At 39.3% G+C, this 15,367-nt stretch overlaps 2 protein-coding genes across 2 annotated transcripts; both read left to right on the forward strand.

Annotated features, from left to right (window-relative positions):
- The first annotated feature begins 1,653 nt into the window (after window positions 1–1,653).
- slc48a1a (solute carrier family 48 member 1a) lies at window positions 1,654–5,025 on the forward strand. Its single transcript, XM_023415695.2, has 3 exons — window positions 1,654–2,191; window positions 3,296–3,463; window positions 3,613–5,025. The coding sequence occupies exons 1-3, from the start codon at window positions 2,062–2,064 to the stop codon at window positions 3,747–3,749; spliced, it is 435 nt and encodes a 144-aa protein (XP_023271463.1). The 5' UTR covers window positions 1,654–2,061; the 3' UTR covers window positions 3,750–5,025.
- Window positions 5,026–6,205: 1,180 nt separating this feature from the next.
- On the forward strand, window positions 6,206–12,935 carry LOC111661899 (solute carrier family 26 member 9). Its single transcript, XM_023415595.2, has 20 exons — window positions 6,206–6,351; window positions 6,569–6,708; window positions 6,872–6,982; window positions 7,137–7,312; window positions 7,410–7,574; window positions 7,671–7,823; window positions 7,984–8,066; window positions 8,183–8,330; window positions 8,414–8,527; window positions 8,639–8,716; window positions 8,834–8,929; window positions 9,033–9,139; window positions 9,256–9,325; window positions 9,418–9,510; window positions 9,618–9,758; window positions 9,921–10,172; window positions 11,063–11,117; window positions 11,485–11,621; window positions 12,596–12,655; window positions 12,764–12,935. The coding sequence occupies exons 1-20, from the start codon at window positions 6,206–6,208 to the stop codon at window positions 12,779–12,781; spliced, it is 2,343 nt and encodes a 780-aa protein (XP_023271363.2). The 3' UTR covers window positions 12,782–12,935.
- The last annotated feature ends 2,432 nt before the right edge of the window (window positions 12,936–15,367 follow it).

Consider the following 15,367-nt stretch of genomic DNA (forward strand, 5'->3'; position numbering starts at 1 on the left):
TATATAGATATGTTTATATCATAAAATCTTGCCACACATATGATAATACATTTGCTGGCATACCATATAAAAATAAAGTCAATTTTTCATCTGAAGATATAAATATTTATAAAATGATATAATAAACCTATTAAATGTCAGTATAATACATTATTCTGAAGTGATCAGTCACTCACCACTGGCACGTTCTTATGAGATTCTTCAGTCTGATGGATTCCACGGTTTTCTGGGGTTTTTTCTTCTTCCTTTTTCAGCCTTTGCTCCTTTCATATGTCCGAGGATGATTTCTCCCTCAGTCCAGTTTCTGTGAGTTGTGGGGAGTGTTGCTGGACACGGCTTCCTGTATCTTTCTGATTGGTCATGAGGAGAGCGCCCCAGGGCATAGGCTGAGTACAGCAGTGAGAGACACAGCAATGTGTATGTGCGAGTGTGTGAAGACTGGATCCATAAAGACGCAACGCAGCTGCACAGTCTTTGGTTTGCTGTAATTTGCTTTCACTTCACAGCTGTGAGTTAAATGCTGCGGTTTTCAACTGTGACTGCAGCACAGCTATGAGGCGACCACAGGAAAACTTTGAAGCTCAGCTTGAGAGTAGAGATTTCAATGCTCTACATTATGTGTGTTATTGCTTGATTTATAGTAGATCTGTAAAACAGTGCTTGGAACAAATTATAATATTTTGCTTTAATGTTTCCGGCATGGAGAGTCACTTCTTGTTTGACCCCATGGGTTGTATTTTTATGTGAATATCTCCTTTGTAGATGCATCTTTAATTTGGCATTTTATTTTTGCCTTTCAAATTGTGCATTTTGTTTAATATTTGTAAACTATTACTCTCTTTATTCCTTTCTAACTGACAGTTTGGATTAACACAATGTTCATGTGCTCAAAGGAAATGCTTTTATGTAAAGCGTGACCTTCTGACTGTATAAATTTATACAACAGCTTTGTTTACAGTGTTTTAAAAGTCAAACCCAATGACCTCAAACATACAGACAGGGTCATGAAGAATTACCTTCAGAGACACGAAGAACAAAGTCTGGCGCCGACAGAGTCCTGCTCTCAACATCATAGTCAGCCTGGGATGACATGAGGAGACAGAATACACAGAGACAGACTAAATCCACAGAAGAGCTGTGGCAAGTTCTCCAAGATGCTTGGAACAACCTACCTGCACCTGCTATCTTGAAGAACTATGCACAAGTTATTTGATTTAGCCCTAGTTTTTTTTTTTTTTTTTTTTTAGTTTAGTTTAGTGAGCTTTGTATGGAGTTGGATGATGAAAAAAAAAACTGTTACTGGATTTGTTTTTTGAAAGCATTCCCACCTTACATTTAGTGCCTGAAATAGTACTTTACATATTTTAAACCAAATCACCAAATTATTATAATAGCTTTGGTACCACAGGTCTAAAATTGCAGTTTCGTTTTTCTCCACTAGGGGCGATATTATGTTTAGTCGGGGGTTTCCTCAATGCAAAGATATTTGAAGTGTAAAAGATCGATGACATTGCGGCAAAGTGTTAAAAACACCCCTGGAGATAGGTTTTGTTTCCCGCAGAGTAACTACCAGTATTTTTTTATTTCAGGTGTTTGTATGAGGAAGCAGAAGTAATAATTAATGACATAGATAAAACTTAGTCCCTACCGATACATGTTGCCATCAGCTGAAGACCAGGATCCAACCTGCTGGTGTCTTCTCGGTCGTAGTACGCCATCTTTGCGACGTCTGAGATAAACACTTACCTTGGTATTTTGTTGCTGCTCAGTAGCTGGAAATCTAAATTGTGCCATCGACATTTGTTTGTTGTACAAGTCACAAGAACTAGCGAATACTCAGCTGCTTCAGCTGCAGCTAGTTTTGCTAACAGTGACAGGCGTCGTTCTCCTGGTTGTTCAGTCGAGGGGCAATTTCATCTGTTGTTTTCCTGTCGTTAGTATCGAGGATATTACATAATGTGGCGATAAGCTGTTGATGTAACTTAACACCTGTTTTTAAAAATACGCCTTTGTCGCTTGCGCCTGTTACAAACTTCAAGCTAGCAGTGTTAATACCTTACTATGGGAATCAGCAGGATTTACATTAGCATAGGTTATGCTACCTTTGGTACCCTGGTTGGACTTTCGGCTTTCTTGGTCTGGAATATCGCCTATAAACAGCCATGGACGGCGGCCATGGGAGGCCTGTCAGGTACGTTAACACTTCTATAGCGTGAATTGTAAATATTGAATGTTAGTGTGATATGTAGCTTCGTCTTTTTCACTTGATAGTGGAGCATTAGCCTGGCTAATCCTAACCCAGGCCTACACTATCAAACAACACCACAATCCCATGTTGTGTGTTTGGCCTCATTCTTGTCACTTGAAACCGTTACAACATAAACAATGTTTTTGTCGGTGTTTGTCAGTGAAATGTTTTGCTGTGTTATCAGGCAAAATACTCTTGATGTTAGTCACACTTGTGCACATGACCAGATTTGTAGTGTATCTCCCTCCTCGGCATCATTTTGAGCATTCACTGCCTTAAAGAAAGTCACCCGGTTTTATCATGTGTTTGCACCTACATATGTATGTCGACCGATGTTGTATTTTTGAGCTTGATAACGACATTTGGTAGTGTAAAAAATCTGATATGGGACGATAGTACATTTGAAACAAACTAATAAACACATAACTTCAATGGCAGTCTTAATACACATCCCATAGATTTATTTATTTATAAAGTAAGATCAAGTTACGCACTGAGCAAGAGACATACAGTACAGACTTACAGTTGAAAAATCAATTGTCAGTGACTTGGTAATGCAGACATTAAACAACCTCAACCCTAGTTTTTCATTTCTGTACTGCAGTGTCTTGATAGTTATTGGCCAACATATAAACCAATACTATTACGTATCTGCAATAAGCTAATATCTTACATGATTTATTTGTCTAGTTGTTATATGGATACCCGATTAATTTATGACTGACTGAGTAAAATGATCGGCAACAATTTTTATAATCAGTTAATGTTTGAAGTCATTTTTCAAGCATAAATGCCAAACCTATTCCACTTCCAGCTTCTCAGTTCAGCCCAGTTTCTGTATTTCTTTGTCTTATCTCAGTCACCTGAATAATTTTAGGTTTTGTGAAGTTGTTTTGGGAGGAAACAAGCGACTTAGGAATTACGAACAATTGTGACTGGGATTTTCACTATTTTACAGACTACATGCGTAACCGAGAAAATAATTAGCAGAGAGACTGTAATGAAAGTTAGTTATTTTAAACCCCATTTTGTTTGCCTCTTTGACAGGAGTACTGGCGCTCTGGGCTCTCGTCACACACATCATGTACCTGCAGGATTACTGGCGCACCTGGCTCAAAGGGCTCAGGTTCTTCATAGCTGTCGGTGTGCTCTTCTCAGTTTTGGCAGTGGCCGCCTTCATCACCTTCCTCACTATCGCCATCACACAGAAGCAATGTAAACCCTCCTTCTATTGTTCCTGGTTTATAATGTGTAATATTAATATAAAGACTTAATTACATTTATGCTTGCATGCTTTTTGAGTCAGAGCAGAGGATTGATTTCCTAATGAACATATTCATCACCTTGCTATTTCTGTCCCACAGCTCCTACTGACCCGAGGAGCCTCTACCTCTCCTGTGTGTGGAGCTTCCTGACTCTCAAATGGTCCTTCCTCTTGGCCTTGTACTCATACAGATACCGCCAGGAGTTCGCAGATATCAGCATCCTCAGCGATTTCTAGTCAGTACTCATTTTATAGACTGTGACAGACTTTGAGGGGTTTTAGGCTGCCAGCAGGAGCTGGTCAAAGAGCTTTTGTAACAAAGAGGAGGAAACACAGACATGGCTAGATTAAAAAGTCATCTGACTTTTACCACATGAAGTTGCACTTGTTGCGCTTGCTTAACAAGTCCTGTATTTGTATTGTAACACCTTCTCCTACTTTCAATGACTTACTTATTATATTCCTGTTGTAGTCGTAAGTCTAAAGCTCTGAAAACTGGAACTGCTTTTGGGTGAATTGCTTGAGGCTATTTATGAAGAGACACACCAGTGGATGTTTAAAAATACTAATATGGAAGAGGAAATCCCCACAATAACAGGTTTTAATCCAATCATTAGTTGTTCAAATGAAAATGAAGCTTAAGTCCTCAGAACCAAAACTAAAACCACCTACCTGAAACCACTCTGATAATACTAGGCTGACAGTGTTATGTTGGAGTGCTTGATTGATTTTACGCAAATGAGTTTTTTTCATAGCTGCAGTTCTGAACTACAGAATAGTCATATCTGCCACTGTCTTAGTGTTTGCAGAGCAGAGTTAGTCTTTTAGCTCCATTTATTATCAGTGAAGCAATTTGAGAAAGTGTTTTTTTTTTTTTTTTGAATTCAACCACTGATTTCAATAGTTGCATTCTATTTTTAAAGCTACTAGTGATGTATGATCCCAACAAGGAAAATGTTCTTTATTTAACATGTCAAACTCTGCTTTTCTTTTCATTGGAACTGAATGGTGGAGTTGTGTATCATGCCCCAAAGAAAAGGCATTCCTGTGGAATTTGTGCTTTTCATCTTTTGTTCCACCAGGGGGAGACTCGCTTTTTCTGTCTACAGTCCACACACATTCCTCTTTTAGAGAGAAACACACATAGATTTGATAAATAATTGCACTTTAGTCTTTGATATTGATGCCATTGTTTTGCACACAAATCCTGATACAATGGGGGAAAAAAGAAAATCGTGTTTTACATGCTGTCATTCATGTCTTACCCTTTTTAATGTTGAAATACACTATTTATATGTATCGTTTATGTTACAGTTAGTTTGATTTGTGTAAATCAAGTTAAACTGGGCTTTGTACGTGGTTTAGTTGCAGCTTTAGCTTATGTCTACCTTTTACCATACAACATGTCAAATTGTATTTTTTTTTTTTTTTGTCGATGAGTCAATGAATGAATGTAAGAATGCTACATGTATATAGAAACTGAACCCATTAAAGATGCATTTATTATTAATTACATCATGTTGTCTCCTTGCTCTATACCAGCAGCCTCACAAATGAGTAATTTAAGTCATTCAGTTTGTGTTAGACTGCAGGTGCCAAGAGTCCTTTTCGAGACTTTCAGTTTCTTAGGCTCCACCCACACTGTGCAGAGGGTCTTAAGCTGAAACTTGATAAGAAATCAAACAAGTGAGTAATATACACATCTGAACCAAAAGCCTTCAGCCTTTGTGCTTCAGCAATAAGGTACGGTGCTGTGTTTTCATACTTTTTCTTTGTTACTGCTTCTAAACAGATAGTAGTGACATTGGGATGGGTGTGTTGGCCTCTTACTTGCTACTTGCATTTTGATTGTTTCAATCAGTAAATAATTGCGGGATTGTAGGAATTACATTTTTAATTCACAGATTATGAAGAACAGATGTTTTCTAGTTTATGTCCTTTGTGTGATTTAAAAAATAGAATCTACTGTATTGTGAACGGGTGTTCTTTTGTCATACAATGAAGTTAAATCTCTTAATATCCAGTTATTTCTTTTGTGCTTTAGCTCCCACCACAATGCTGAGGACAGCCCCATGTTCTATAAAGTTTGTTAAGAGTTTATCATCTCCTCAGTCGACCATCTGTTCACTCTAAAGTCTAAAATGTCCATGTTTTTAAGTGCTCATGTTTTATCATTATTATAGATTTTTCTTCTAAAATATGAAATGCTGTGTGACCTGATGTAGAAAATAATTGCATGCAGAATGTAAGATTACTGAGGAACGTGTGTGTGTGTGTGCTATCATTTACCTGGTGTTGATCAAATATTTTAGCAGTGCACAGAGCCGTTGGCTTCATCTGTCAAGGTTAGATTAGGGTCTTTGCACTTGAAATATGTCAAAACAGCAACACTAATGTTAAACAGCATATTTATAATCCTGTAGATTAATAAAAAAGAATTAAGAAGAAAATTACTAAAAAAATATATGATTTTCAGATCACTTGGGCTATAATTTAATTAAAAAATCGTATTATTATTTTTCTAAAGATGAAAAATAAATGCAAACGTACTAACATATTTTTATATTGTTAAAGTAACATGATAGTGATGCTGCCTTGACTTAATTTCTAGCTTGTAAAATGTAATTTATGCGACTCAATTCAAGATTTAACTTCAACTGTTTGTTGATGTGTTTTTTCTTTATGGCCTTAATATGTTTCATTCTGCTTCAGCCATGCAGCAGGACCACCCACGTTATGTGATTGACAGGCCGGCATATAACCGCCCAGACTTCGATAGGGAGTTTGACAAGAAGAGTAGACAGTTCCCTGTTGGAGAGAAAGTAAAGAAACTCTTCAGGTACAGAATTACAATCTCCCCGCACAGTCAACATGAACTACACGTCTTCCTATCACACAAACTCTACCTCTGACAAGCTCCGCGTTGTGATCAAAGAGTGGAGACCCCTGTAGCTGTGACTCCATACAAAGTTTCAACATGTGTTATGTACTTTTTCCGAAGTAACAAGAAGAAAATCTGAGCTTTTCAAAGAGTTTCTCTCGTTTGTTTCTGTCAGATGCTCTTTGCCGAGACTGAGGGGCTTGTTACTCAGACATCTGCCTGTACTGAGCTGGCTTCCCAAGTACAGAGCCAAAGACAACTTGCTGTGTGATGTCATCAGCGGGGTCAGTGCCGGTACCATTCAGGTTCCTCAAGGTCAGTCAGTCCTCTCCTGTCTCTGATCCTTCTGTGTAATAACTACTGAGTGAAACTAGCTGCTGCGGCATTGGCTCCAGTACGTAACATGTTTTTTTTGTCATTTTCTATATGTGATCATGATTATTTGACAGATCTAAAAAAGGTTTCTGGTCTTTTCAAGGCATGGCGTTTGCCCTCCTGGCAAATCTCCCTCCTGTCAACGGTCTCTATTCCTCTTTCTTCCCCCTAATCCCGTATTTCTTCATGGGCACCGCTCACCAGATGGTTCCAGGTAAATCAGAGTGATTTATCTGCTGCGATTTCATAGGTTGACAGTGATAAGTTGCCAGAGCTGCACAATGCAGATCCGCTGCGCTCAGCCCGCCTCTGCCCAGTTCGCAGTATGGCAAAGAAAAAAGAGGTGACACACTACTCTCTATGTCCAGGCACTTTCGCTGTCCTCAGCATTATGGTGGGAATCGTATGTCTTCGGCTGGCCCCAGAGTCGGACTTCAGTCATTTCAATGCCACTCTTAATGCTACAATAGTGGACACAGACAGGATGGATGAGGTTCGCCTTGGAATATCTGGAACCCTGGCGTGCCTCACTGCCATCATACAGGTACTTATAACACTAAAAGCTCAGCATTTTAAAGTGATATTATGAAGAAATGAAAGAAATGAGAGGCACAGTTTAATCAACAAGTGACACCGTGCAGATCGGCCTCGGCCTCATGCAGTTTGGGTTTGTTGCCATCTATCTGTCGGAGTCCTTCATCAGAGGCTTCATGACTGCTGCAGGATTGCAGATCCTCATCTCGGTGCTCAAGTACATCTTTGGCATCAAGGTGCCACCTTACAGTGGCCCGCTGGCTGTTATATATGTAAGTGTCTGTTTTCATACAGTGATTAAAGAACACTAAAATGCTGTTGTAGTTGATTTGCCAACAAAATAAGTCATTTTTTATTCTTTGTCACAGACTCTTATAGATATTATATCTGGCCTTCCTCACACCAACATAGCATCGTTAGTATTTGCTCTGGTCAGCAGCATAGTTCTGATTGTCGCGAAGGAGCTGAGTGCACGCTACCGCCACAAACTGCCCTTCCCCCTTCCTATGGAGATCATTATTGTAAGTAGTTTTATAGTTTAGGACACAAAGTCCACTTCTTCTTCACTTCTTAAATTTCATGTAGCTGTAAGACCGATTTCTTTTGTAGACTGTTCGTAACTCTGATGTAGCAGTATAAAGGTGATAGTGGTGATTGCCCCCCTATTCCTGCTCTACACAGGTGGTGGTGGCAACGGCCATTTCAGGCCCTCTGAACCTTCCTGAGATCTATCACATGGACATAGTGGGAGAAATCCCTTTGGGGTAAAAAAATCAGCATACTGATTATCAATGGCTGCTTCATTCATTAAAATCATGCGACTCATTTTTTTTTTTTACTATGCAATTTAGATGTGTTTTTCATGTCTCTATTTTTCCAGATTCCCAGCACCAATCCTGCCAACAGTGAGTCAGTGGGAAGACATGTTGAGCACAGCCTTCTCCCTGGCAATAGTCGGGTATGTCATCAACTTGGCTATGGGCAGGACGCTCGCAGCCAAGCACGGCTACGATGTGGATCCCAACCAGGTAGAAAATCAGCATCTCTTTTGCTATTTCAAAATTAGTATTTTATTCCGTTTTGTAAACACTGCCTGTTTGCTCCCGTACAGGAAATGCTGGCTCTTGGCTGCAGCAATTTCCTCGGTTCCTTCTTTAAGATCCATGTGATCTGCTGTGCCCTGTCTGTCACCCTGGCTGTAGACAGTGCTGGGGGAACATCACAGGTGAGCACTGTGTTGTAACTGTATTTACTCTTGCATATAATTTAACAAAGAGAAATAGCATTGGACTACAAGAAAATAATTGCTAACTACTGCACCTGTGCCCTCTCATAGTTTGCCAGTCTCTGTGTGATGCTGGTCGTAATGGTTACCATGCTCGCATTGGCAGCCTTCCTGAAACCACTTCCAAAAGTAGGTGGACGTAAGAGTATGATACCAGCGTCTTGAAAAATTATACAAAACATTTGAATAGAGGTAAGCGAAAGGTCTTGGTATGATTACTAATTTATGTTATGTCTCATTTCCCAGTCAGTGCTGGGAGCCTTAATTGCAGTCAACCTGAAGAACACGCTCCTACAGCTCTCTGATCCCTATTACTTATGGAAGAAGAGCAAATTAGACTGTGTAAGTCAAAGTCAGGCCTTGGATGCAATATTGCAGCACAATATGTTATATTTCAGTATGTTTTTTGTTTTTTTTACTTATTCCATTGTTCTTTCTCTTCCAGTGTGTGTGGGTTGTGTCATTCTTGGCCACATTCTTTCTTAGCTTGCCTTATGGAGTCGCTATCGGAGTGGGCTTTTCCATCCTGGTAGTGATATTCAAGACACAGTTGTAAGTAAACTCCATGTAATAAGTGCCAAATTTGTACCAAAAGTTTAAAAAGGACAATGCAGAAATGTAAAGTGTATATTAATGGATTACTCCTTTTAACAATGTGCTCCTCAAAGTCGTAATGGTTCAGCAGTGGTCCAGATTGTGGATACAGATATCTACAAAAACCCGAAGGTGTACACTAAGGTATGAAAACTAAATATTTTTGTGTATTTTTGTCATTACACATAACGGAAGTGGACCCACAACTGTTTTTTTCTTTTGTAAAAACTCCACAGGTCGTGTCAATAACAGGTGTGAAAATTGTGAACTATTGTTCGCCACTCTATTTTGCAAATGCTGAAATATTTCGCCAGAGGGTCATCAAAAAGGTATAGTGAATAAATGACCTCTTTATCTGTCACTCTCGGTTACCCAGGTTTGAATGAGGTGTGTTCATGCAGTGTGTGAGTGTTTACACAGGCATGTTTGTGTCTAGACGGGGCTGGACCCTGGCAAACTTATTCTGGCAAGGAAGAAGTTCTTAGAGAAAGAACAGAAGGAAAAAGCGAAAAAAGAGAAGAAAGACAGGGGGACAAGGAGGAGGAAGCCCAGCTCTTTGGTTACCATGAAAGTTCAGGTGGGGGAATACATGACATGTGACACACACGTCACAGCCAGAAACTCACACAAAACCTTTTTATATTTCATATCTTTGCTGTTAACAAAGATTACAAAGATCTTCTGAAAATACAACCTGTGCCCTTTTCTGTACACACTTCTGTATTTCCTCTAAATCTAGACCATATCTCAGCTTGAACTGCAAAATGACTTTGATATGAACGATGGCAGTGCCAACCAACCTGAAACTCCCACCAGCTATGTCAACTTCCACTGCAGTGACATTGAGCTGGGTGAGCGGACGCCTGACCAAGAGCCACCCAGTCCCTCTGCTGTCACGCTGGAGTCTCAGCCCATGCCCTTCCACACCCTCATCCTTGACTTGGCAGGGGTCTGCTTCATTGATCTAATGGGCATCAAAGTATTGATAAAGGTCATAAGCTTGTTTGCAGTACTAACAGTATAGTTCTATATTGTAAATTTCTAGGCTCTATATTTAGTACATGTATGGCACTGGGAAAAGGTTTAATAAGAAACATTTTACAGGGTCCATTCAACAGAATTGTTGGGACCCCTTATAGGCATGAACATGTATGTCATAATTAACGATCAAATATAATGATAATAATAATATCCTGATGACAATAGGTTACTTCATACAGTAACTGTGCATTGTCTTACAAGAAGTGGTAGCTAGTAGAAAGGCAGTATTGTATTAACCAACGCACATCATCTTTTATAAAACTATTTATTTTTTGGTGACTAACCTAGTTTGTTTAATTTAACATCACGGCTTGAGCTCTAAATTTTCAGTTGACAGCTAATTGTAGCTAGCTAATGGTTAGCCTTAACTGACATTAACTGTCATCTAACTATCTGACACAAGAGTAATAATATCAAAGCATAATTTGGCATTTTCATTTCTGATGTTGAAATATTCATACTAAAGAAAAAGTTACATTACAAGAGAAATGTTTAAATTGAAGTGAAAGAGAAATGTCTGAATAAAAAAAAAAAAGAGCTACTAACCTGGATTAGACAAAATTTGGTTACTGCAGATGGCCTTGGCACAGTTCTACAGCTCTGCTTTCCAGTAGCTGGCAGGTCAAAGAACCTCTTAGTCATAAAAGCTTATGCTTTCTGTTCAAATTCTTGTTAATAGCCTGTTGAAACATTTGTGGCAAAAGGTTGTTTGATTTGGAATTAAACCCTGGAGTTTCTTATTGACCCTTTTTTATGAGAGAATTAAGAGTGTAGGCGTATAAAATTATAGTTTGTCCTGCATGCGTATGATCAATCTTCTGTCCTTTGATTCCCACACAGATGAATTCAAGCTATGCGTCACTGGGCATTAAACTATACCTGGCTAATGTTCAAGGTAAAATATTCAACGACTTAAGTGTGTTCACACTTGTTGGCTATACTGAACAGTTGGCAGTCATTCATACAACACTGAGTCTGTAAGGTCTGTGAAGGACACTGGTAGAGTCAGACTTTAGGGCCACATGTCTAAACACTTGTGATGGGTTGCACGTGTCTGTCATTTCCCAGCGAGATAAAGGGATGATCCACAGTCATTTTAATTTATTGTGATTGATTACTTTAAAGCCTCAAATCGGTATTCTTCTCTTGGCAAACAGTATTTTCATTCAGTTTCGCTTTAAATACCGAATGAATGTCAGGCAAAATGAGTTTCACTGTGTGTGCAAGTCCTTGTTTGATATTTGTTGTCTTGCTGCTTGCAGCCCAGGTGTATGAGGAACTGGAGGCTGGAGGAGCTTTTGATAAGGGGAATATTGCCCGCAGTAATCTCTTCCTTTCCGTCCACGACGCCATTCTGTTTGCTCAGCACACCTCCGGTGAGAGGCGAGTCTCCCTAAAGGTAGGCCCCGCTGTATGAAATAACGTTATCATACAAATCCTTTTCATAACATCACATACAAACACCTGCTGTTCAAAGGTTCTGAGGTTAGGGGTGTAGGGAGAGATTAAGAAGACTAGAATAGCATGATTTATTTTCTAAGTGAGAAATTCCTCTTTTTTTTTAGCACAGCCTTTTTCACCTTATCAGGTCTCACAAGGGTAAACAAAATATCACATTGGCTTGTGCGGCACAGTGAGTGCCACAACAAGCAAAGTTGTAAGTTACACCAAGGTCATGCAGCATATTGAGTGTATACTGAGTGTAGATGATGCAAAACAGACCATCTTTAATTTTAGGTTTTTACAGCATGTGTCACCACTTTTAATTGGAAAATAAAGCAGCTTTTTAAAAACTAAAAGTATATTTAAAATACATGTCAACCGGTAATGTAACCCTTAGATGTGATCACTTTGAAGATCACTTCAAAGATGCTGCTAACACACACTTAAAGGTCCTATATTTCACACTTTTCCGCTGACTATTTTCTGAGTGATCGAATAAAAATATAGAAGATTTCAGGTCAACAGAGAAACCGAAATCCTGCAAGGCTGGACGGTTCGTGGGTCAAGGTGGGTTAGACTTGCCGCATGGCTAAGGGGCGGTGACTGCTATGTTGTGACATCAGAAAGTTACAGAAGTCCTGACGACTCATTTTAAGGCTCAGTTTCTGAATAGAGACTGTATGTATTTCTCCATGACTGAGTGCTTTGATATTTTCACTGTATTTAGACCTACTTTATAATCAAAAAAGACATGGAAATCTTATTTTATACCATATGGGAACCGTATGGTATTGAAAGTTCTGCTTAAAACCAAGCATATTCTACTACTTTACTGTCTTTAAAGTCATGCCAGTGTTTATGATAGTGTTTATGATATGTTTTATACACATATTTTACTTTAAATGTGTACGTTCTCTTTGTTGGCAGCAGGAAGAGACAGCAAAACAAGAACATGCCTTTAACATCAATGAGGAGATGGATTTGGAGCAGGTTTGCCTAATCAAGCTGATACAGTACACAATAACAAATTTTGCCTACATACTTTTATTTATCATGAAGCCATTATTCTTTATCTAACAGTAGTTTTCCTTTTTATAGGAAATGTTTGAGCACTGATTGCCACAGTGGAGACGAGCAGAGGAAAGATGCCAAAAACACTTACAATAATCTTCAGTGTCACTGTAATTTATGGAAAATTATTGTTGCCAAAATACACTCTGTGCACCTTTTTTGCTGACTATCAATTATCCAAATAAAATGTTTTACGTTGCGTTTGTGTACGCAGTAATCAGTACTTGACTCCACTGACAGGGGGTGGTACATACCAGCACAAGACACCCCAACGACAAGTAGGCGCTGAGCAGATAATGAGGGCAACTCTAAGTCTCAGTTCATACACCCCTCACAATAACTGCAGAGTGTGAACCTGCTGACTGAGCAGTCATACACAAGTGGTCCTGTAATTAACTGAGAGTGTGCGTGGCCACAGCTGTTAGGTACAGCCAGCTGAGCAGTCTGGCTGTAGTCCCTGTGGAGGCGAGACGTTGAGAAAGGCTAAACACGAATGAAAGGAGGAATACGTAGCATCAGCACATTCACGGCTTTGTTGTTTTCTAAACTCTATTTAGGTCTACAGTCTGCATTATTTTCCAAAAAGGAAGAATGAAGCTGCAACAACCAAAATAACACTTGTAATTGTTGCCAGTCGCATCAGTGGAGCGACTGTAACAAATAGAAAATATGTGGGCCAGCTAACTTGTGTTTGTGTCGCAGGTGCTCAAAGGCCCGTTGTGTCAAGCGTAGCAGCAGGCTGACAGTGGTGTTGGTGTGCCTGTGATGCATGAATGGATTTATGAAGCTATTAAGAAATCATCCTAAGGTATTCTGGCACACATCTGCTATTCTGCTCCCCTTCCTCTGCAGCAATTTGGCACCACAAGTGATTACAAGGTTTCTATGGCCATCAGCTTTAATTTGGAGCTCTGGGAAAGTCTCTCATCACTTAATATGTGTGTGTGTGTGTGTGTTTAATTTCATCACCTGCAGCACATCCTTCTCTTTTATTTTCTTCTTCTTCTTTGTCTGTAGAAGCTCCTTGCTTGAGCCTGATTTAATGAATATGAATTTGGGAAATATTCTGATTGAAATCTTTTCTTTGACCATTGTTTGTCACATAGTTATGAGCTACTATGCCACTCTGCCTGAACCTGACCTGTCTTCTCACATATTCTGTCCCAGTTATACATAGATACACCCATACTGCAGGTTTGAGTACGAAGTGTTTTTTCATTGGAAAAGTGACAAAATGAAGTATACTCATAACAGTAAGTATACATACTTTTTTTTATAATTATTTTTTGGGCATTTTGCCTTAATGCGATAGTTGCAGTGAGAGAGAGACAGGAAACTCGGGGAGAGCCGCAGGTCGGACTCGTACACAGGCCGCTGCCGTCAGGACTAAGCCTTCGTGGTACGCGCTCTACCAGTAGCAACACAATTAAATACACAAAGCAAGCAGCTCTGCTAAAAAAAATTAAAATAAATAAAAGTATTTTCCCATGGAAAAACATTTTGAAGTTTAATGGCAACCTAACTGACATGCATTGATACACATATTCTATCATTTCCTGTTACAGCAAAATGGTAAAGTATGATGATTTGACTGCGGAAGCAGCATACCAGGACAATAAGTATATAATACAGTACACAATTAGAACGTATGAGGTTGGGACATGGCTACTGTCTTCACTGACATCCAGTCTTTCAGAAATCACAGTGCAGAGTCAGTCAAAGCACTTGTTGTATAGTTTCTCACCTTTTCCATAGATTCATTTAACATTTTCTAGCTCACATCTGGAATAGGCCCACCCATCACTGTCGGGCCACCCTCTGTCACTTGTCAGCCTCTTTTACCTCTCCGGGCCCTCATTACATGGTGTGCTGCTGTTATTCTTTTCATTTATCTAAATTTACTATAGGCTTTGGCCTATTTTACTTTTTAATTTGACCTTCTTGATATTGTGCCATATAATTACCCCTTATCGGTAAAGCTATAGGTAGAGAAAAACCCCAACCTTTCTGGAGGTCAACTGGTGATTACATTGAATTATGAAATGCTTCTAGCTAAATCCTTTTTCAAATGAGATACCGTTATAATGGACTAGCTTCTCAATCCCTGTAATTGCAAGTTCACATAAAAATTAATTTTACACCCCTTGCACATTCATTGACCATGATGGTTTAATTAACAAGGTCCCTTTTAGAAATTTGAGACGGAGAGATTTATGTATTAAATTTGTTTACACGCCCAGTGGTTTCATACTATTGAGACTAATTGCATGGTGTCAGAGGGTATATCCTCGTTGAGTCATGGGACCTTGTCATTTAGTGCTCGCCTGCTTTTATGAAAAGCCGCCCCTGAGACAATATTCAGCTCTGACCTTTCAGAATCAAGATTTAAATTTGGAGTACTTTAATAAAGAGCAAGGAAGCCAAATTTTATTAAAAGACTGTTCCTCAAATGGGCTGTGGGCTTGTAAGAGTCATCTCAGGAAATGAGGATGATAGAGCAACCAAAACCACTTCGGGAAATTTAAATAATGGCTGTTTGACATTGATCAAGCGACAGCAGTTGGCGCTTTGCATATGCATTTTACAGGCCTATGTTTTGGGGGGGGGGGGGGGGGTTTTTTTTTTTTTTAA

The sequence above is a fragment of the Seriola lalandi genome, unplaced genomic scaffold, assembly GCF_002814215.2.
Source record: "Seriola lalandi dorsalis isolate HSWRI2012SDOR001 ecotype SW California unplaced genomic scaffold, Sedor1 jcf7180002054554, whole genome shotgun sequence".
In the NCBI taxonomy this organism is placed as follows: Eukaryota; Metazoa; Chordata; class Actinopteri; order Carangiformes; family Carangidae; genus Seriola; species Seriola lalandi.

Excerpts from the sequence above, each read along its gene's own strand:
- slc48a1a (XM_023415695.2), top strand. The coding sequence starts at position 2,062 with ATGGGAATCAGCAGGATTTACATTAGCATAGGTTATGCTACCTTTGGT. Across the intron at positions 2,192-3,295 it reads GGCCATGGGAGGCCTGTCAG|GAGTACTGGCGCTCTGGGCT; the intron begins GTACGTTAACAC and ends CCTCTTTGACAG. Across the intron at positions 3,464-3,612 it reads CGCCATCACACAGAAGCAAT|CTCCTACTGACCCGAGGAGC; the intron begins GTAAACCCTCCT and ends TCTGTCCCACAG.
- LOC111661899 (XM_023415595.2), top strand. The coding sequence starts at position 6,206 with ATGTTTCATTCTGCTTCAGCCATGCAGCAGGACCACCCACGTTATGTG. Across the intron at positions 10,173-11,062 it reads GCATCAAAGTATTGATAAAG|ATGAATTCAAGCTATGCGTC; the intron begins GTCATAAGCTTG and ends ATTCCCACACAG. Across the intron at positions 11,118-11,484 it reads ATACCTGGCTAATGTTCAAG|CCCAGGTGTATGAGGAACTG; the intron begins GTAAAATATTCA and ends TGCTGCTTGCAG.